The sequence below is a fragment of the Rhinoraja longicauda genome, chromosome 16 (assembly GCF_053455715.1).
Source record: "Rhinoraja longicauda isolate Sanriku21f chromosome 16, sRhiLon1.1, whole genome shotgun sequence".
Lineage (NCBI taxonomy): Eukaryota > Metazoa > Chordata > Chondrichthyes > Rajiformes > Arhynchobatidae > Rhinoraja > Rhinoraja longicauda.
The window spans coordinates 931,487-951,599 of record NC_135968.1 but is presented as its reverse complement, the minus strand read 5'-3'; the positions used below and the strand labels follow the sequence as shown (position 1 = coordinate 951,599).

General features: G+C 54.2%; 3 protein-coding genes across 7 annotated transcripts in view; 2 read left to right on the top strand and 1 right to left on the bottom strand.

Annotated features, from left to right (window-relative positions):
- Nucleotides 1-20,113, bottom strand: part of LOC144601046 (uncharacterized) — a 58,133-nt gene that overhangs the window by 10,330 nt on the left and 27,690 nt on the right. The gene's annotated exons all lie outside the window — the stretch shown is intronic.
- On the top strand, nucleotides 11,784-16,300 carry LOC144601031 (uncharacterized). 5 transcript variants are annotated; one of them, XM_078412964.1, is made up of 2 exons: nucleotides 11,784-11,967; nucleotides 14,863-16,300. In XM_078412964.1, the coding sequence occupies exon 2, from the start codon at nucleotides 14,992-14,994 to the stop codon at nucleotides 15,721-15,723; it is 732 nt and encodes a 243-aa protein (XP_078269090.1). In that variant the 5' UTR covers nucleotides 11,784-11,967; nucleotides 14,863-14,991; the 3' UTR covers nucleotides 15,724-16,300. The 5 variants fall into 5 exon arrangements, with proteins under 5 accessions (XP_078269090.1, XP_078269089.1, XP_078269087.1 ...); XM_078412963.1 differs by lacking the exon at nucleotides 11,784-11,967 and adding an exon at nucleotides 12,101-12,314; XM_078412961.1 differs by lacking the exon at nucleotides 11,784-11,967 and adding an exon at nucleotides 12,101-12,421.
- The window catches only part of LOC144601191 (uncharacterized), a 26,763-nt gene continuing 23,287 nt past the window's right edge, over nucleotides 16,638-20,113 (top strand). Inside the window, exons 1-2 of the mRNA XM_078413153.1 lie at nucleotides 16,638-16,658; nucleotides 19,522-19,621. Coding sequence (XP_078269279.1) covers nucleotides 16,638-16,658; nucleotides 19,522-19,621 — 121 coding nt within the window. The remainder of the gene's footprint in view (nucleotides 16,659-19,521; nucleotides 19,622-20,113) is intronic.

Here is a 20,113-nt window from a genome sequence, read left to right as displayed (position 1 = left end):
CTGCCTTAAGAGCATTGAGCTCCAGGTTGTTGCGATGGCACCAGGACGCCAGCTGTGTCACTTCCTGTCTGTAGGCAGATTCCTTCCCATCCTGGATCAGTCCAATCAGGGTTGTGTCATCCTCAAACTTGAGAAGCTTGACAGAGGAGTATGTGAAGGTGCAGTCGGTGGCGTAGAGAGAGTAAAGGAGAGGAGAGAAGAGAGTACGCAGCCTTGCGGTTTTCCTATGTTGAGGGTCTGCAGGCCCGAGATGTGCTTTCCCGGCCTCACATGCTGCTTCCTGTCAGGAAGTTGATGATCCAATGACAGAGGGGTTCAGGCACAGTCAACTGGGAGAGTTTGGAGTGTAGTAGCTCTGGCACAATGGTGTTAAATGCAGAGCTATAGTCCACAAACAAAATCCTGGCGTAGGTCCCCTTGTGGTCTAGGTGCTGGAGGATGAAGTGCAGGCCCAGGTTGACTGCGTCATCCACCGATCTATTGGCCCGGTATACAAACTGCAGAGGGTCCAGGAGGAGGTTTGTGATGTTTTTCAGCTGGGCCAGCATGTCTTTCAAAGGACTTCATGACTACAGAGGTCAGTGCGACAGGCCTGCAGTCATTAAGACCAGTGATCCAGGCAGGGACAGTACAGGTTTCAAGGGACTGGTTGAAAATGCCTGTGTAGACCCGTGCCAGTTGTTCGGCACAGAGCTTGAGGGCGGCTTTTCTGTCTCCTGAATAGCCTCTCCATCACCTCAATTTCTATTGTTGGAGATGGAGAAGTGGCCAGACCGATGATGTTGTGCAGCAAGGAGGGGGTGGGAAATGGTCGAGGGCTGTAAGTGGGTGTGTAGTGGTGATTGCATAAGGGTGGGGGGGGGGGGAGGGGAAGGGACCAGTCTTTGCAGACTGGAGTCAATCTGTTAGTAGGTGTGAAGTGGTGATTGCAGAGGGGTGGGTGGGGAAGGGTCCAGTCTTTGCAGAACGGAGACGTTTCACAGAGTGCTGGAGTAACTCGGCGGGTCAGGCAGCATCTGTGGAGAACATGGATAGGTGACGTTTCAGAGTGCTGGAGTAACTCAGCGGGTCAGGCAGCATCTGTGGAGAACATGAATAGTGACGTTTCACAGAGTGCTGGAGTAACTCAGCGGGTCAGGCAGCATCTGTGGAGAACATGGATAGTGACGTTTCAGGTCGGGACCTTCAGACTGATCATTTTATTCCTGATTGACTTAATTTATTGATTTGATATTCCAGGGTTTCAATTCACATTTTAACGCCTGTAGTCTATATCTCAGACGTACACAAAATGCTGGAGTAACTCAGCGGGATAGGCAGCATCTATGGAGAGAAGGAATGGGTGACCTTTCAGTTCGAGACCCTTCTTCAGACTCAGTCTTTATCTCAGGATTGTTAATCCAATTGATTCAACCACCATCTAGTCATCTGAAAAAGGGTCTCGACCCCGAAACGTCACCCATTCCTTCTCTCCCGAGATGCTGCCTGACCCGCTGAGTTTCTCCAGCATTTTGTGAATAAATACCTTCGATTTAAACCAGCATCTGCAGTTTTTTTTCCCTACTGCTTTAAATTTCACTGTACAACTGATCCAAATCTTTTCAGCGTGGAATATTGGGTAATAAAGTAAATCTAGAATGAAAAGCTACTCTTTGCAATAATGATCAAAAACTATTGGATTGTCATAAAACCCCATCTGAAACACAAAGATCCTTTAGGTATAAATTTGACTAATGAATTTTAAAGGTCGAATTTCAATGATGGTATAACAAGGAATAATAACGAAATGCTGAAATTAACGCTTGCAGCATATTGTTTTAGTTCAGTTTAGTTTCGAGATACAGTGCGGAAGCAGGCCCTTCGGCCCACCGAGTCCGTGCCGACCAGCGATCCCCGCACACTAACACTATGCTACACACACTCGGGACAATTTTTTACATTTGTACCAAGCCAATTAACCTACAAACCTGCACATCTTTGCAGTGTGGGAGGAAACCGAAGATCTCGGAGAAAACCCACGCAGGTCACGGGGAGAACGTGTAATCTCCGTACAGACAGAACCCGTAGTCAGGATCAAACCCGGGTCTCTGGCGCAGTGAGGCAGCAACTCTACTGCTGCACCAACGTGCCACATCATAGTAGGTCCAAGTTATTCCTGGATTAATTAATACTAGACCAAATGGACCCGCTGGGCCCAAACCTCCTGCATTGGGGCAGCACCCTCTCCTCCCCCACTCCCCTCTCTCCTCAACCCCCCCTCCCCTCCTTTTAAAGTTTAAAATGTGAATAACTTTAAAAATATAAGATTGATTTCAATAAAACTACTTGCATTATCACTAAAGTGCCAATGGTGAGTAAGGTGGGCCTAAAATTGTCGCGCTATCGTGCACCGTTTTGGCTGAAGTTCAGTCACAAACAAGATAACAAACGAGAGATTTAGTATATAGATTAACGTTATTTTAATTTACTTTACCGGCTCTGGTCTACATGTGGCACTGGACTCCCTCACGTGATCGACTCTTATCCACAATCCTTTCAGTATGAGGTTGAGATTAAAGGTAAATTAATGCTGGGCTTGTGAGGTACAAGTTTTAATTTTGGGTAGTGCGGTCGCTGCCTTACAGCACTAAGGACCCGGGTTCGATCCTGACTACAGGTGCTGTCTGTACGGAGTTTGCACGACCTCCCCGTAACCATGTGGGTTTTCCTTGGTGCTCCAGTTTCCTCCCACTTCCCAAAGTTGGGCAGGTTTGTTGGTTAATTGCCTTTTGTAAATTGCCCCTAGTGTGTAAAATAGAACTAGTGTAGGGATTAGCACAGATCGGTGCGGACACGGTGGGCCAAAGGGCCTGTTTCCTCGCTGTATCCCTAAACTAAACTAAACTTAGCAAAACTAAACGAATGTATCTGTTGATGTGTAAGAAGGAACTGCAGACGCTGGTTTACACCGAAGATAGAAACAAAATGCCGGAGTAACTCAGCGAGTCAGGCAGCATCTCTGGAGAGAAGGAACGGGTGACGTTTCGGGTCGAGACCCTTCTTCACCCTGGGAGTCAGGGGATGGCGAGACACAGGGAGATGGAAGGGTAAGGTGTGAAAACGAGGGATGAAAGGGGACGATGATCAAGGTAAATGTAGAATAGATCGTTAGCTAGGTGAAGGTGACGAGGCACACATCAGTCTGAAGAAGGGTCTCGACCCGAAACGTCACCCATTCCTTCCCTCCAGAGATGCTGCCTGACCCGCTGAGTTACTCCAGCTATTTGTGATATGAGGCCAACTCAAGTCAAATCAAGTCAAGTTTATTTGTCACACAAGATGTGCAGTGAAATGAAAGTGGCAACGCCTGCGGATTGAGCTAAACTACAAAACAATAGAGAAAAAAAATTTAACACAAAAAATAAATTAATACAGTAAATTAAATTAGTCCCTGGTGATATGAGAGTTAACAGTCCTGATGGCCTGTGGGAAGAAACTCCGTCTCATCCTCTCTGTTTTCACAGCGTGACAGCGGAGGCGTTTGCCTGACCGTAGCAGCTGGAACAGTCCGTTGCTGGGGTGGGTCCCCCATAATGTTGCTTGCTCTGGATCTGCACCTCCTGATGTATAGGTCCTGCAGAGGGGCGAGTGTAGTTCCCATGGTGCGTTCAGCCGAACGCACTACTCTCCGCAGAGCCTTCCTGTCCTGGGCAGAGCTGTTCTCAAACCAGATTGTGATGTTGCCGGACAAGATGCTCTCTACAGCCCCAGAGTAGAAGCACTGAAGGATCCATACAAAGATAAAATTTAGTCAGGAGGACAGTCAGACTGGTGGGAGAACTCAGATGGGGGGATGGATGGAGGAGAGGTTTATTCTGCTTTGTGGTGGGAGTGCGATTGATAGGTGTGTACTCAGCAATTATGCAAGGCCACGCTGTCTGCTCTCTGCGAGAATATGTCATTAAGTAGTGCCCCAGGGTAGGCATTCTGAATCAAGGAAGCTCTTGCCTTGCCTCTCTCCCTTTTCAGCATCCCTGAGGCAGATCTTCCACGTACGTACGAGATATCTTCTCCGCGCATTAATTTTATGGAAATGCTAAAAATAATTTGCATTTATATAGTGTGTTAGGCTCCCTCAGGATGCCCATGAATTTTTTACAGCCAATAGATTAGGGTGGCATGGTGGCGCAGCGGTAGAGTTGCGGCCTCACAGCGCCAGAGACCCGGGTTCCATCCCGACTACGGGTGCTGTCTGTATGGAGTTTGTACGTTCTCCCCGTGACCACTCAGGTTTCCTCCGGGTGCTCCGGTTTCCTCCCACGCTCCCAAGACGTACAGTTTTGTAGGTTAATTAGCTTTGATAAGATTGTAAATTGTCCCTAGTGTGTGAGACAATAGACAATAGTGGCAGGAGTAGGCCATTCGGCCCTTCGAGCCAGCACCGCCATTCAATGTGATCATGGCTGATCATCCACAATCAGTACCCCGTTCCTGCCCGCTCCCCATACCCTCTGACTCCGCTATCCTTAAGAGCTCTATCACATTCCTAGTACATAGAAGATGTGCACCAATGAATATTGAACATGTTAAAAGAATGCCTAAGTGAAAGGAGAAAAGAAAAACTTTTTATTCACAAAATGCTGGAGTAACTCAGCAGGTCAGGCAGCATCTCGGGAGAGAAGGAATGGGTGACGTTTCGGGTCAAGACCCTTCTTCAGACTGATGTCAGGGGGGCGGGACAAAGGAAGGATGTAGGTGGAGACAGGAAGATAGAGGGAGGAGGGGAAGGGAGGGACAGAGGGACTATCTAAAGTTGGAGAAGTCGACGTTCATACCACTGGGCTGCAAACTGCCCAGGCGAAATATGAGGTGCTGTTCCTCCAATTTCCGGTGGTCCTCACTATGGCACTGGAGGAGGCCCATGACAGAAAGGTCAGACTGGGAATGGGAGGGGGAATTGAAGTGCTCGGCCACCGGGAGATCAGTTTTGTTAATGCGGACCGAGCGCAGGTGTTCAGCGAAGCGATCGCCGAGCCTGCGCTTGGTTTCGCCGATGTAAATGAGTTGACATCTAGAGCAGCGGATGCAATAGATGAGGTTGGAGGAGGTGCAGGTGAACCTTTGTCTCACCTGGAAAGACTGTTTGGGTCCTTGGATGGAGTTGAGGGGGGAGGTAAAGGGACAGGTGTTGCATCTCGTGCGGTTGCAGGGGAAAGTGCCCGGGGTTGGGGTGGTTTGGGTAGGAAGGGACGAGTGGACCAGGGAGTTACGGAGGGAACGGTCTCTGCGGAATGCAGAGAGGGGAGGGGATGGGAAGATATGGCCAGTGGTGGGGTCCCGTTGTAGGTGACGGAAATGTTGGTGGATGATATGTTGGATCCGCTGGCTGGTGGGGTGGAAGGTGAGAATGAGGGGGATTCTGTCCTTGTTGCGAGTGGGGGGAGGTGGAGCAAGAGTGGAGCTGCGGGATGTAGAAGAGACCCTAGTGAGAGCCTCATCTATAATAGAGGGGGGGAAGCCCCGTTTCCTGACGAACGAGGACATCTCGGAAGCCCCAGTGTGAAACACCTCATCCCGGGTGCAGATGTGGCGTAGACGGAGGAATTAGGAGTAGGGGATAGACTTTTTGCAGGGGACCGGGTGGGAAGAAGTGTAGTCCAGATAGCTGTGCGAGTCAGTGGGTTTATAGTAAATGTCCGTCACTAGTCTGTCTCCTGTGATGGAGATGGTGAGGTCCAGAAACGGGAGGGAGATGTCGGAGATAGTCCAGGTATATTTAAGGGCAGGATGGAAATTGGAGGTGAAGTGTATGAAGTCAGTGAGTTCTGCATGGGTGCAAGAGGTAGCACCAATGCAATCATCGATGTAGCGGAGGTAGAGTTCGGGGATGGGGCCAGTGTACGTCTGGAACAGGGATTGTACGACGTACCCGACAAAGAGGCAGGCGTAGCTAGGGCCCATGCGAGTGCCCATAGCTACGCCTCTGGTTTGGAGGAAGTGGGAGGAGTCAAAGGAGAAGTTGTTGAGGGTAAAAACCAGCTCTGCTAGGCGGAGGAGAGTGTTGGTCGATGGGGATTGGCTGGTTCTACGGTCAAGGAAGAAACGGAGGGCTTCGAGACCATCCTTGTGGGGGATGGAAGTGTAGAGTGACTGGACATCCATGGTGAAGATGAGGGAGTGGGGGCCTGGGAACCGGAAGTTATCGAGGAGATGGAGAGCGTGTGAGGTGTCTTGGACGTAGGTGGGGAGGGATTTAACCAGGGGGGATAGGATGGAGTCGAGGTAGGTGGAGATAAGTTCGGTGGGGCATGAACAGGCAGAGACAATGGGTCTGCCGGGACAGTTCTGTTTGTAGATTTTGAGTAGGAGGTAGAATCGGGCCGTGCGGGGCTGGGGAACTATGAGATTGGAGGCACTGGGGGGTAGATCGTCGGAGATGATGAGGTCCGTGATGGTGCTGCTGATAAAGGTCTGGTGTTGGTCGGTGGGGTCATGGTCCAGGGATAGGTAGGAAGAGGTGTTTGATAGTTGTCGTCTGGCCTCGGTCCAGTAGAGGTCAGCACGCCAGACTACCAGACTACCACAGACCCTCCCTTGTCAGCGGGTTTAATGAAAAACTTTTGTCCGTTTCGCAAAGCCATTGTCTTTGAATGTATTAACCCACTTAATAACGGGATTACGGGTCACAGATAATTCAGCTGAATTTTATGGAAACACTATGAAAGAACCAAAATATTTTATTGACAATATTTTACTTGCTGTGGATTGCAGCTTTGTAGATTTTCAATGATGGTTTATTTAAGAGGTGCACATATGAATGAATTGCGTTTGAGTGTCGCACTAATTATACGATTTAATAAGGAGCTGTTGGCAATAAACGTGGGAGAATCGTTTTAGAATGAATCTTTTTATTCAGTGGCAGATATTTTAAATTATTTTTTTTACACAGCTGAGTGTTTGAGTATTTGGGAGGGGAAGTCAGCTAATTACTTCCATTCAATAATGGAACTATCCAACAGTCTACCTCCCTTTTATTGATGGCGTCACAAAATGCTGGAGTAACTCAGCTGGTCAGGCAGCATCTAGGAGAGAGGGAATGGGTGACGTTTCGGGTCGAGACCCTTCTTCAGTCTGAAACATATAAGATTATTGAGGGATTGGACGCGTTAGAGGCAGGAAACATGTTCCCAATGTTGGGGGAGTCCAGAACCAGGGGCCACAGTTTAAGAATAAGAGGTCGGCCATTCAGAACGGAGATGAGGAAAAACTTTTTGATCAGAGAGTTGTGAATCTGTGGGATTCTCTGCCTCAGAAGGCAGTGGAGGCCAATTCACTGGATGGATTCAAGAGAGAGCTAGATAGAGCTCTTAAGGATAGCGGAGTCAGAGGGTATGGGGAGAAGGCAGGAACGGGGTACTGATTGTGAATGATCAGCCATGAACACATTGAATGGCGGTGCTGGCTCGAAGGGCCGATTGGTCTCCTCCTGCGCCTATTGTCAACCCTCCCGCCACCAGGGGGCGCTCAGGCTGGAGGACCAGAGGTCGCCCAGACCTCCTTCCCTCCCTCCTTCACTCACATCCCACTCCTCGGGTCGGCGGCCGCAGGATCGCCCTCGGGAAGGGAGGAGGGGGCGGGGAGGACGCGGGGCCGAGCAGCGGCGGCGGCGGTTCCCTACCTGAGCGCCCGGCGCTGAGCGAGCGGAGGCCTCGACCCACCTCACGTGATCGGCGACCAGGACCCGCCCCTCTCCTTGCGTCTGACCAATCAGAGCCGTGTGCCCGCTCTGAGCCGTGTGCCCTCGGATTGGCGGTGACGTCATGGCGCCGTTCGCACGCGCGGCTGACGTCATGGCACAGGGCGGGCGGTTGGACGCGCGGCTGACGTCACGGCGCAGGGCGGGCGGTTGGACGCGCGGCTGACGTCACGGCGCAGGTGGGAGGTTGGGCGCGCGGCTCGACGCGTTTCCCCGAAGCTCGACGACCCCCAGGTCAGCGCGGCGCCTCCCCCAAACCCCCTCCCCTCACCCCACCCCTCCCCCCCACCCACTCACCCCACCCCCCTCACCCCCTCCCCCCAACCCACTAACCCCCCTAACCACACTTCACCCACTCCCCCCCACCCACTTACCCCACCCCACCCCTCCCCCCCACCCCTCCCCCCACCCACTAACCCCCCTAACCACACTTCACCCACTCCCCCCACACCCAACTCATCCCACCCCCCATACCCACTCACCCCCCACCCAACTCATCCCAACCCCCCACCCACTCACCCCCCACCCAACTCATCCCAACCCCCCACCCACTCACCCCCCACCCAACTCATCCCACCCCCCATACCCACTCACCCCCCACCCAACTCATCCCAACCCCCCACCCACTCACCCCCTCACCCAATCATCCCACCCCCCCACCCACCCTCACCCACACATCCCACCCCTCACCCACCACTCCCCACCCAACTCTTCCACCCCCACACCCGTTCACCCCCCTCCCCACTCCCTTATCCCCCTCACTACCCCCTTCACCCCCTTATCCCACCTGCCCTTCCCCCCCCCTTTCAAGCACCAGTGATGATCACGTGCTAATAATGTTCTGTTTGCCAGCTTGTTAACCCTCTGTGTTCCCCTCCTGCAGGGTTTAGGAGCCATTGCTGTGGACGGAGAGACGGGGACATGAGCGGCCATTGAGGGCGGACGGGGTGCCGGTGAGCTCCACCCCCCCATCTGCTCGGCGTGCGGGCTGAGCTTCGGTGGAGGACCACATGTCAATCAATAGTCAATAGTCATTTATTTGTCACATACATATAAATGTGTAGTGAAATGAAACATTACCCGCAGTTGAAACACTAAGACCAATAAGAATAATCAATAAAAATGCAATAACACATACAATCATACACTAACACCAAACAAAAGAAACATCCATCACAGTGAGTCTCCTCCAGTCCCTTCTCACTGTGATGGAAGGCCACAATGTCTTTTCTCTTCCCTGCCGTCTTCTCCCGTGGTCAGGCTGTTGAAGTTGCCACGTCAGGGCGGTCGGGGCTCCCGACATTGGAGCGCCGCGCCGGACGGTGAAAGGTCCACGGCCTATTCCAGGCCGCACCGGACGGTGAAAGGTCCGCGGCGGGCCGACCCAAGCCCCGCGATTCGGGGCGGGCGAAGACGCTGTCGCTGCCGCTGCCGGTGCCGCTGTCGGGGCCCAACGAGGAGAAGCGTTATGAGTGCGACGTGTGTGGCAAGGCCTGGCAGCACCCATGCCTGCTGGAGATCACCCCTTCGACTGCTCCGACTGCAGCAAGACCTTCAGGACGGTGCAGGAGCTGAAGATGCACCGGCGGGTGCACACGGGCGTGAGGCCCTTTGGCTGCTCCACCTGCGGCTAGAGCTTTGCCCGGTCATCGAGGCTGCAGGGGCACCGGCGGGTGCACACGGGCGAGAAGCCCTTCACCTGCCCCACCTGCGGCTAGAGCTTTGCCCAGTCATCGGGGCTGAGGCGGCACCAGCAGGTGCACAGCGATGAGCGGCCCTTCACCTGCAGCGACTGCGGCAAGGGCTTCAAGTCGATGCCGGAGTTGAAGCTGCACTGGCGACTGCACACCCGAGCTGCCGTACACCTGCAGCGACTGCGGTAAGGGGTTCACCCTCCACAACAGCCTGCTGGAGCACTGGTACACCAACACCGGCGAGCGCCCCTTCACCTGCGCCCAGTGCGCCAAGGGCTACACCCGCTCCTCCAACCTGCTGAAGCACCAGCGGGTGCACGGCGATGACCGTCCCATCCCCAGCCCGGTGAGTGGCGAGCGCTTTGCCGTGGCCTCCCACGCCCTGTCTCACCAGCCCGTGCTCACAAGTGGCCAGCCCTACGACTGCCAGTACTGCAGTGAGGCGTTCGACAGCTCGCGGGGGCTGAGGCAGCACCGGCGGGCCCACGCCGGCGAGCGGCTCTTCCCACCGAGGCAAGCGTTTCAAGAGCGCACGGGGGCTGCGGGAGCACCAGCCGATACACACCACAGAGAGACTCTCCACGTGCGCTGAGTTTCGGAGCAGGTGCATTTCTTGCCGCAGTCACTGCAGGCGTAAACAATGACTTTTGCTCGTTACCCCGTTGGAGCCATGTTGTATTCCAATGAAATAAATGTTTTTTTTAGGCAAAAAAAAAAAGGCGAGAGGCCCCCAAATAATCCGTGTTATCCCATGATAAGCTTTCCTCTATCTATGCATCAAAACGAAAAATGCTAACTGATCGTGCACAATTGTGAAGGCTTGAATTCACAACGCAGGGCAGGGGCATTCCCTGAGGGGCTCGGGGGGTTGGAAGAGGTTTCTTCTGTGTTTTTCCCCTCAGTTGTTGTCTGGGGAGGAATGGCGGCGGCACTCGGCCCGTCAGGGCTAGGATACGCGGGAAGAAGGCTGAGCTCGGATTGAGGCTTGGAAGGCTGAGCTTGCCTCCCCTGCCCCGACCCGCATCCAGTCCACCACGGGGTTGGGGAGCGAGCAAACTCCACACGGACAGCGTGGGTGGTCGCCCTGCCCGCAGACCCCCCCTTCGGCCCATCTCGTTCACGCTACCCCGGGCTTTGTGCAACACAATCTGGGCACTGTTCTGCACTGGACATTGCGTTTGTCTTCACCGTATGTACACTGTTTGCTCTGGCGGCTGCGTGTGAACGGACCATTTCGTCTGTGTGCTGGACGACAAACTAATGAAGCATCTGGACCGCAGTACTCCTGGGTCGCTGCAGGCTAAAGCATCAAACTACTACTCTGTTGAGCCCGGTCAGTCCCACAGCACAGAAACACACAGCCATGCCTTTCAAAGCTAGTCCAACATCTGGCCCCTAACCCTCCCTGCTTTTCCCACCTATGCTTTTAGGAAGGAGATGGGGAGGAATTTCTATAACCGGAGGGTGGTGAATCTGTGGAAGTCATTGCCACAGACGGCAGTGGAGGCCGTCACTGGGTATTGTTTAGATTTTAGAGATACTGCACGGAAACAGGCCCTTCGGCCCACCTAGTCCTCACCCACCAATGATCACCCCATACGCTAGCTCCATCCTATACACATTAGCGACGATGTTACAATTTTGCATAAGCCAAATTGACCTACAAACCTGTACGTCTTTGGAATGTGGGAGGAAACCGTAGCACCCGGAGAATACTCATGCAGGTCACGGGGAGAGCATATAAACTCCAGAAAGCACCCGTAGTCAGGATCAAACCCCGTGCCTTTTAAAGAGGAGATTGACAGAATCTTGATTGGTGCGGGTGTCAGGGGTTATGGGGAGAAGGCTGGAAAATGGGGTTTAGAGGGAAAGATAGATCGATGGGTCGCATGGCTCAATCATAAACATAATATAATCATAATCGTTGGGCGCTAGACCAATGCAAACAAAAACTCTGCCATTTTAAAGAAAAACCGCGATTTTTCTTCGTCACAAATGGCAACAAAACGAGTTGTGGGCCCAACAAAACGCAACTCAACCCTCCCGCCGCCAGGGGACATTGCGGCAGGCTGAGCAGAGACACTGCACCGCGGTCTTCCGCCGCCAGGGGGCATTGCATTGCGGCGGGCTGAGCAGAGACGATGCAATACGGTCTTCCGCCGCCAGGGGGCATTGCATTACGGCAGGCTGACCAGAGACGCTGCACCGCGGTCTCCCGCCGCCAGGGGGGTTGCAATCGGAGGACCAGAGGGCGTCCAGACCTTCCCTCCCTCACATCCCACTCCTCGGGACGCCGGCCGCAGGATTGCCCCTCCGGAAGGGAGGAGGAAGGGGGTGGGGGGAAAGGACGAGGGGCCGAGCGATGGCGGGCGGCTGCCTTTCTCCTGAGTTCCCGGCGCTGAGCGAGCGGTATCCCAGTCCCGTCTCACGTGACCGGCAACCAGGTCCCGCCCCTGCGACCCCACCCACTGACGGGCAGCGCCAGCGGCCAATGGGAGCGGTCCCGCCACCTAGGCCGTGACGTCACAAATGACAAAGGTCCCACTCTCTCCCGGCGTCCGACCAATCACAGCCGCGTCCCCGCCCACCCTCTCCGTCCCTCGCAGGTGATCGCGTCCTATAGGTCGAGCCGCCGACCCAGCCCTCGGACAGACAGCGCCCTCCGCCAACGCCTATCCTGCCCTAGCAACGGTTGCCTGGGCGCGGCCGGTCAATCGGTGCCTGGGGGGCGGGTGAATGTAGATGATTGAGCGGGTTGTGATTGGAACGGATCGTCGTCGCTCCGCAGCTTCCGGCGCCTGGGGGGGTGGGACATGGCCCCTGATTGGCGGAGGGCGCTGTCCGACGGGACCAGGCCTTACGGGAGCTCAGCGCCGGGAGCTCAGGTTGGGGAACAGCCACCGCCGCCGCCGCTCGGCCCCGCGTCCTCCCCTCCTCCCCCTCCCTGCCTGAGGGAGGGCGATCCTCCGGCCGCGGACACGAGGAGTGGGATGTGAGTGAAGGAATGAGGCCTCTGGTTCTTCGGTTGCAGTCCGAGCAGTGCTGGAAGGGCTTTGCTACCAATATCCCCTTTAAATGAGAGCCTAGGTAGGACGATGAGGTAATGGAGTATGCGGCCACCCAACACACGCGAAGCCGCTCCCCCTGATGTTCAGTCATTTAAAAAAGGGGGATTGAGCAACTCTAGATCTCCTCAATTTGGTCAAACTTCACTTCACTTCAAAATGTAATCACTAGTCTGTTGTTGTAGTTCGTGGTCCGATATCTGTTATACCGTTGTTTATTCACAAAATGCTGGAGTAACTCAGCAGGTCAGGCAGCATCTCAGGAGAGAAGGCATGGGTGACGTTTCGGGCCGAGACCCTTCTTCAGACTGATGGTTATACCGTTGTTATGACTCTGGAACTTTTTCAGTCAGAGAGTTGTGAATCTGTGGAATTCTCTGCCTCAGAAGGCAGTGGAGGCCAAGTCTCTGAATGCATTCAAGAGAGACTCAGATGGAGCTCTTAAGCATAGCGGAGTCAGGGGGTATGGGGAGAAGGCAGGAACGGGGTACTGATTGAGAATGATCAGTCATGATCACATTGAATGGCGGTGCTGGCTCGAAGGGCCGAATGGCCTCCTCCTGCACCTATTGTCTATTGGAATGACCACAAGTACACATAGTCCTTGTGATATAACAAAATAGTCCTTGCAATATCACAACATACTCTACTCACTCCGACCTACGCGAGATAACCACTTTATGAGGTGTTTGCGCGGTAATCAACCAGAACCAGAAGCGGGGGGGGGGGGGGGGGGTCGTATCGACCAGGGCTCGCCGAGCATCTGTGCAACGCGTCCAGCCGCAATTCCGCCAGCCAGCCGCCCTGTGCCGTGATGTACCCCCCACCCTGCGCCGTGACGTATTTTTTTCCCCAGCACTTTGTGCCCATCTGGGCAAAATTAGAGCACATGATATTGGGGGTAGGGTACTGACATGGATAGAAAATCGGTTGGCAGACAGAAAGCAAAGAGTGGGGATAAATGGGTCCCTTTCGGAATGGCAGGCAGTGACCAGTGGGGTACCGCAAGGTTCGGTGCTGGGACCCCAGCTATTTACGATATACATTAATGACTTAGACTAAGGGATTAAAAGTACCATTAGCAAATTTGCAGATGATACTAAGTTGGGGGGTAGTGTGAACTGTGAGGAAGAAGCTATGAGGTTGCAGGGTGACTTGGACAGGTTGTGTGAGTGGGCGGATGCATGGCAGATGCAGTTTAATGTGGATAAGTGTGAGGTTATCCACTTTGGTGGTAATAGGAAGGCAGAGTATTATCTGAATGGTGTCAAGTTAGGAAAAGGGGACGTACAACGAGATCTGGGTGTCCTAGTGCATCAGTCACTGAAAGGAAGCATGCAGGTACAGCAGGCAATAAAGAAAGCCAATGGAATGTTGGCCTTCATAACAAGAGGAGTTGAGTACAGGAGCAAAGAGGTCCTGCAGTTGTATAGGGCCCTAGTGAGACCGCACCTGGAGTACTGTGTGCAGTTTCGGTTTCCAAGTTTGAGGAAGGATATTCTTGCTATTGAGGGCATGCAGTGTAGGTTTACCAGGTTAATACCCGGAATGGCGGGACTATCATATGTTGAAAGACTGGAGCGACTAGGCTTGTATACACTGGAATTTAGAAGAATGAGAGGGGATCTTATCGAAACATATAAGATTGTTAAGGGGTTGGACACGTTAGATGCAGAAAACATGTTCCCCATGTTAGGGGAGTCCAGAACCAGGGGCCACAGTTTAAGAATAAGGGGTAGGCCATTTAGAACGGATGTGAGGAAAAACTTTTTCAGTCAGAGAGTTGTAAATCTGTGAAATTCTCTGCCCCAGAAGGCAGTGGAGGCCAATTCTCTGAGAGCTTTCAAGAGAGAGCTAGATAGAGCTCTTAAGGATAGCGGAGTCAGGGGGTATGGGGAGAAGGCAGGAACAGGGTACTGATTGAGAATGATCAGCCATGATCACATTGAATGGCGGTGCTGGCTCGAAGGGCCGAATGGCCTACTCCTGCACCTATTGTCTATTGCAGATGCTGGTTCATGCACAAAAAGACACGGAGTGCTGGAGTAACATAGCAGGTTAGGCAGCATCTCTGGTCAACATTGATCGGAGACGTTTCAGGTCTGCAGAAGGATTGTGACCTAAAAAACATCCCCTATCCGTGTTCTCCAGTCACTGCCCGATCCGCTGAGTGACTCCAGCACTCTGTGACCTTCTTCCCATGATGCAAGCTGCCCACCCACGTGACTACCCCTCCCCCACTCCCTCATCCCCCCCTTCACTCCCTCCTTCTCCCCACAGCCCCCCCCCTTTCAAGCACCAGTGATGTTCACGTGTTTGTAATGTCCTGTTTGCCAGCTTGTTGACCCTCTGTGTTCCCCTCCTGCAGGGTTTAGAAGCCGTTGCTGTGGACGGAGAGATGGGGACGTGAGCGGCCATTGAGGGCGGCCAGGGTGCCGGTGAGGCCCCCCCCCCATCTGCTCGCTGTGCGGGCTGAGCTTCGGTGGACGACCACACGATGAAGCGCAACAAGGACAAGATTTGTGTGTGTGACGTGTGTGGCAAGGCATGCCAGTACCCGTACCAGCTGGAGACCCACCGGCGGTCACACACGGGAGAACGCCCCTTCGACTGCTCCGACTGCAGCAAGACGTTCAAGATGGCGCAGCACCTGATGATCCACCGGCGGGTGCACACGGGCGTGAGGCCCTATGGCTGCTCCACCTGCGGCAAGAGCTTTACCCAGTCGTCGGGGCTGAGCCAGCACCAGCGGGTGCACAGCAGCGAGCGGCCCTTCACCTGCTCCGACTGCGGCAAAGGCTTCAAGTCGTCGTCGGAACTCAAGGTGCACCGGCGCCTGCACACCGGGGAGCGGCCGTTCAGCTGCAGCGACTGCGGCAAGAGCTTCACCACCTCCTCCAACATGCTGAGCCACCGGCGGGCGCACGCCGGTGACTGTATCAACCCCAGCCTGGTGAGTGGGAGCGCTTTGTCATGGCCTCCCACGCCCTGTCTCACCAGCGCGTGCACACCGGTGGCTAGCCTTACGACTGCCAATACTGCGTTGAGGCGTTTGACAGGCCGCGGGGGCTGCGGCAGCACCGGCGAGCCCACGCCGGCGTGCGGCTCTTCCCACCGCGGCAAGAGTTACAAGAGAGCACGGGGGCTGCGGGAGCACCGGCGGATACACACCGGAGAGAGTGCACTGAGTGTGGCAAGGGTTTCTATTACTACCTGTTGCAATAGATAATGGTGGTAGCAGAATTAGCTCAGGACACTTCCAGTTTCCAGCCCCGCGACATGGACGCTTCTGCTATGGGGCTTCCTCAGATTCCTATTACATCTTTTACCCATCACCTTGAACCTCTGTCCTCTGGTCCTCGATTCCCCCACTCTGGGCAAGAGATTCTGTACATCTAACTAAATTGTGTTCTCTGCAAGATTCCAGCATCTGCAGTTTCTTGTGTCACCCTCACTTGTATCCACCTATCACTTCTGAAGAAGGGTCTCAACCTGAAACGTCACCCATTCCTTCTCTCCAGAGATGCTGCCTGTCCCACTGAGTTACTCCCGCATTTTGTGTCCACCGATCCCTCGCCAGGCTTTGTCCAGCCCCCATTTCTCTTTTCCAGCTTCCTCCCCTCACCCTTTCCGATCAGTCTGAAGAAGAGTCCCTGACCAAAGATACTCGAGTAACGAGATAGACCACTCCGTCGAAATCGCCTATACTGAAGTGTAATACGCAAAGGAGCAGAACTGCCGCATTTTAGTGGACAAAACCAGCCGTTCACTCTGCCTTTCGCTGTGTAATCAGTGTTGTGGGAGAACAGTATGTGTGATGAAACCATTAAAATGCAGAATATATCTCATCTCATCTATCATATATATATATGTATACTAAACCAAGTGGACCCGTTGGGCTCACAACTTGTTGGGTTGCCATTGTGACGTGGGAAAATCGTGTTTTTCCTTAAAAATATCGGGGGTTCTTTTGCATTGGTCTACACCCTCCCTTCCCCCACTCTTTCCCCCCTCAACCCCCCATCATGCTGAAATACCGGTCTCTCGAGGTATATCAACATGTTCTCCATGGTTTGTCCTTGCGCTTTATGGATCGTCATAGCGAAACGTGACTGAATTGGGAATTGTCTCCACTTAAGGGGAATGTCTTCGCGTTCTGTCAAAGTGAGCGTTATCCTAGGAATCATAACAATGTCATCTTTGAAGGTTCCAATGTTGATCACCCCGTACACTAGCTCCATCCGACACACATTAGCGACGATTTTACAATTTTGCAGAAGCCAATTAACCTACAAACCTGCACATCTTTGGAGTGTGGGAGGAAACCAGAGCACCCAGAGAAAACCCACACAGATCACAGGGAGAGCATATAAACTCCATACAGACAGGATCGGGATCAAACCCAGGTCTCTGGCGCCGTGAGGCAGCAACTCCACCGCTGCACCACCGTGCCGTGCCCTTTAAGCGGAGAGTGAGAGAATCTTAATTGGCACGGGTGTCCGGGGCAGGAGAATGATGTTAAGAGGGAGAGATAGATCGTCCATGATTGAATGGTGAAGTAGACTTGATGGGCCGAATGGCCCAATTCAGCTCCTGTCACTTATCACCTTATACAGGGAGAAACCTTGTCTCCATGCTGGAGTCACACAAGTCTTGCACTCATCGTAATTCCCTTCATCCCGTATCCGTACACTGCGGACGGATCGATTGTAATCGTGTGTTGCCTTTCTGCTGACTGGTTAGCACACACCAAAAAAGCTTTTCATTGCACCTCGGTACACATGACAATAAACTAAACTCGACCCTCCGGCCGCCAGGGGGCGCTGCACACGGAGGACCAGAGGGCACCCAGACCTCCTTCTCTCCGTCATTCATTCACATCCCCCCAGAATTCCTGAAACACTGCGGTCCTAAATGCCTGGCCTGGCTCCGTGAGTTTTACTCCTCTTGCCTCACTGGTCAGTCCATTCCGAAGATCTGGCGGAAAGCGCTACCAAAACCAAGCATGCGGAAAACCCAAGGAACTATCGGCCCATCTCGCTCTTCTGTGTCCTGTACAAGCTCCTCGAATGACTTCTCCTGACCTGGCTCAATCCAATCGTTGACCTCAACTACCCGCTGAACAAGCCAGATTTCGGCGTGGACGCTGCACCACCCACCAAATAGTCAAGCTGACCAATGACATCGAAGACAGTTTCGAAAAGGGTCACAAGGCGGGCATCACACTCCTTGACCTCACCGCCGCTTATGATACTGTGTGGCACCAGGGCCTGATCTTGAAGCTCCTCTGAACCATCCCTGACCGTCATTTACTGCGGCTCCTTGCCAACCGCAGTTTTGTACTCAAGACCAGCGACGGACAATCTAGCCAACTGCGACTCCTAAGAAACGGAGTCCCCCAAGGCTCGGTACTGGCCCCCATGCTCTTCAATCTCTTTATCAGCGATCTGCCACGCATGACCTCGCGCCAGTATGGATACGCAGATAACTTGGCCCCACTGTACTCAGACAGTAGTTGGTCAAATGTTGAGGATGTGCTCTCGGCGGATATGGAACTTGTCGCGCGCTACCTTAAGACCTGGAGACTAAAACAGTATAGCAAAAACCACCACAATGGCCTTTCACCTGAACAACAAGGAAGCTCAACGCCAGCCAACCGTCATCCTCAATGGGTCACCCCTACCCTACAACCCATTTCTTACATACCTCGGGGTGAAACTAGATCGGCAGCTGACCTACAAGCAACACCTTGAAACTCTCCGCGCTAAAGTCTCAGCACGGAACAATCTCCTGCGCTGCTCGGCCGGATAATCATGGGGCGCCAGGACATCTACTCTTCGAACCAGTGCTCTTGCACTCGTGTGCAGCGCCGCTGAGTATGCCGCCCCAGCATGGTGCCGCAGCACTCATATTGACGCCACCCTCAACGACACCACGCGGATCATCACTGGCTGCCTACGCCCTACTCCGACGGATCTCCTGCCGGTGCTCGCAGGTATCGCACCCGCCAAGCTTCGCAGAGAGTTCTTCACTCATAGGCTGGTGTGCAAGGCCCCATCGGACGCCAAACATCCTTTGCACCACCTCGCCCAGGATTCACAGCAACTGGGACCTCATTGCCTGTCATCTCATCACCCTTTCTCCCGTCACGCGGCGACCCTCTGTGGCTCCGGTTTCAACATACTAGGAGCATGGAGAACCAGCTGGGAACAGACATCGCCACCTCCTCAATTCACCGTCGCACTGAACACCACAGCCCCACCCGGCTCGGACATGCCCCGCAAAGAGTGGGTCGCCCTGAACCGGCTCCGCACAGGGGTCGGCCGGTTCAACGCCAACATGCATCGTTGGGGGTTGCGTTCATCAGCAGCCTGAGTGTGTGGAGCAGACCAGCAAACAGCGCAGCACGGCATGTCCGACTGCACTGTCCTCCGTCCCCCTGGTGGAGGGGTAGACCTCTAGAGGGCGGCACATAACTCCTGCTGCCTCAAACGCAAGAAGAAGACATCCCACTCCTCGGGTCGCCGGCCGCAGGATTGCCCCTCGGAAAGGGAGGAGGTGGGGGGGCTGTGGGGGGAGTGGAGGGGCTGGGGGGGGGGGGGGGGAAGGAGGCGGGGCCGAGCGACGGCGGGCGGCTGCCATCCTCCCGCCTGAGCTCGCGGAATCCCAGTCCCGTCTCACGTGACCGGCAACCAGGTCGCGCCCCCCACCCACTGACGGGCAGCGCCTGCGGCCAATGGGAGCGTGTTCCGCCGCCCAGGCCGTGACGTCACAAAGGACAAAGATCCCGCTCTCTCCCGGCGTCCGACCAATCAGAGCCGCGTCCCCGCCCACCCTCTCCGTCCCGCGCAGGTGATCGCGTCCTATAGGTCCAGCCCTCGGACAGACAGCGCCCTCCACCAATCGCCGACACCTATGCTGCCCTAGCAACGGTTGCCTGGGCGCGGCCGGTCATTCGACGGCCACGTCCCCCCCCTGCAGATGAATGAGCGGGTTGTGATTGGAGCGGATCGTCGTCGCTCCGCAGCTTCCGGCGCCTGGGGGGCTGGACGTGGCCCCTGATTGGCGGAGGGCGCTGTCTGTCCGACGGGATCAGGCCTTCCGGGAGCTCAGCGCCGGGAGCTCAGGTTGGTGAACAGCCGCCGCCGCTCGGCCCCGCGTCCTCCCCTCCTCCCCCTCCCTGCCTGACGGAGGGCGATCCTCCGGCCGCGGACACGAGGAGTGGGATGTGAGTGAATGAGAGAGGGAGGGAATGAGGCCTCTGGTTCTTCGGTTGCAGTCCGAGCAGTGGTCAAACTTGGTCAAATTTCACTTCACTTCAAAATGTAATCACTAGTCTGTTGTAGTTCGTGGTCCGGTATCTGTTATACCGTTGTTTATTCACAAAATGCTGGAGTAACTCAGCAGGTCAGGCAGCATCTCAGCAGAGAAGGAATGGGTGACATTTCGGGCCGAGACCCTTCTTCAGACTGATGGTTATACCGTTGTTATGACTGGAACTTTTTCAGTCAGAGAGTTGTGAATCTGTGGAATTCTCTGCCTCAGAAGGCAGTGGAGGCCAATTCTCTGAATGCATTCAAGAGAGAGCTAGATAGAGCTCTTAAGGATAGCGGAGTCAG

Bases quoted from the DNA above. Each gene is read 5' to 3' on its own strand.
- LOC144601031 (XM_078412964.1), top strand. From the start codon at position 14,992: ATGAAGCGCAACAAGGACAAGATTTGTGTGTGTGACGTGTGTGGCAAG.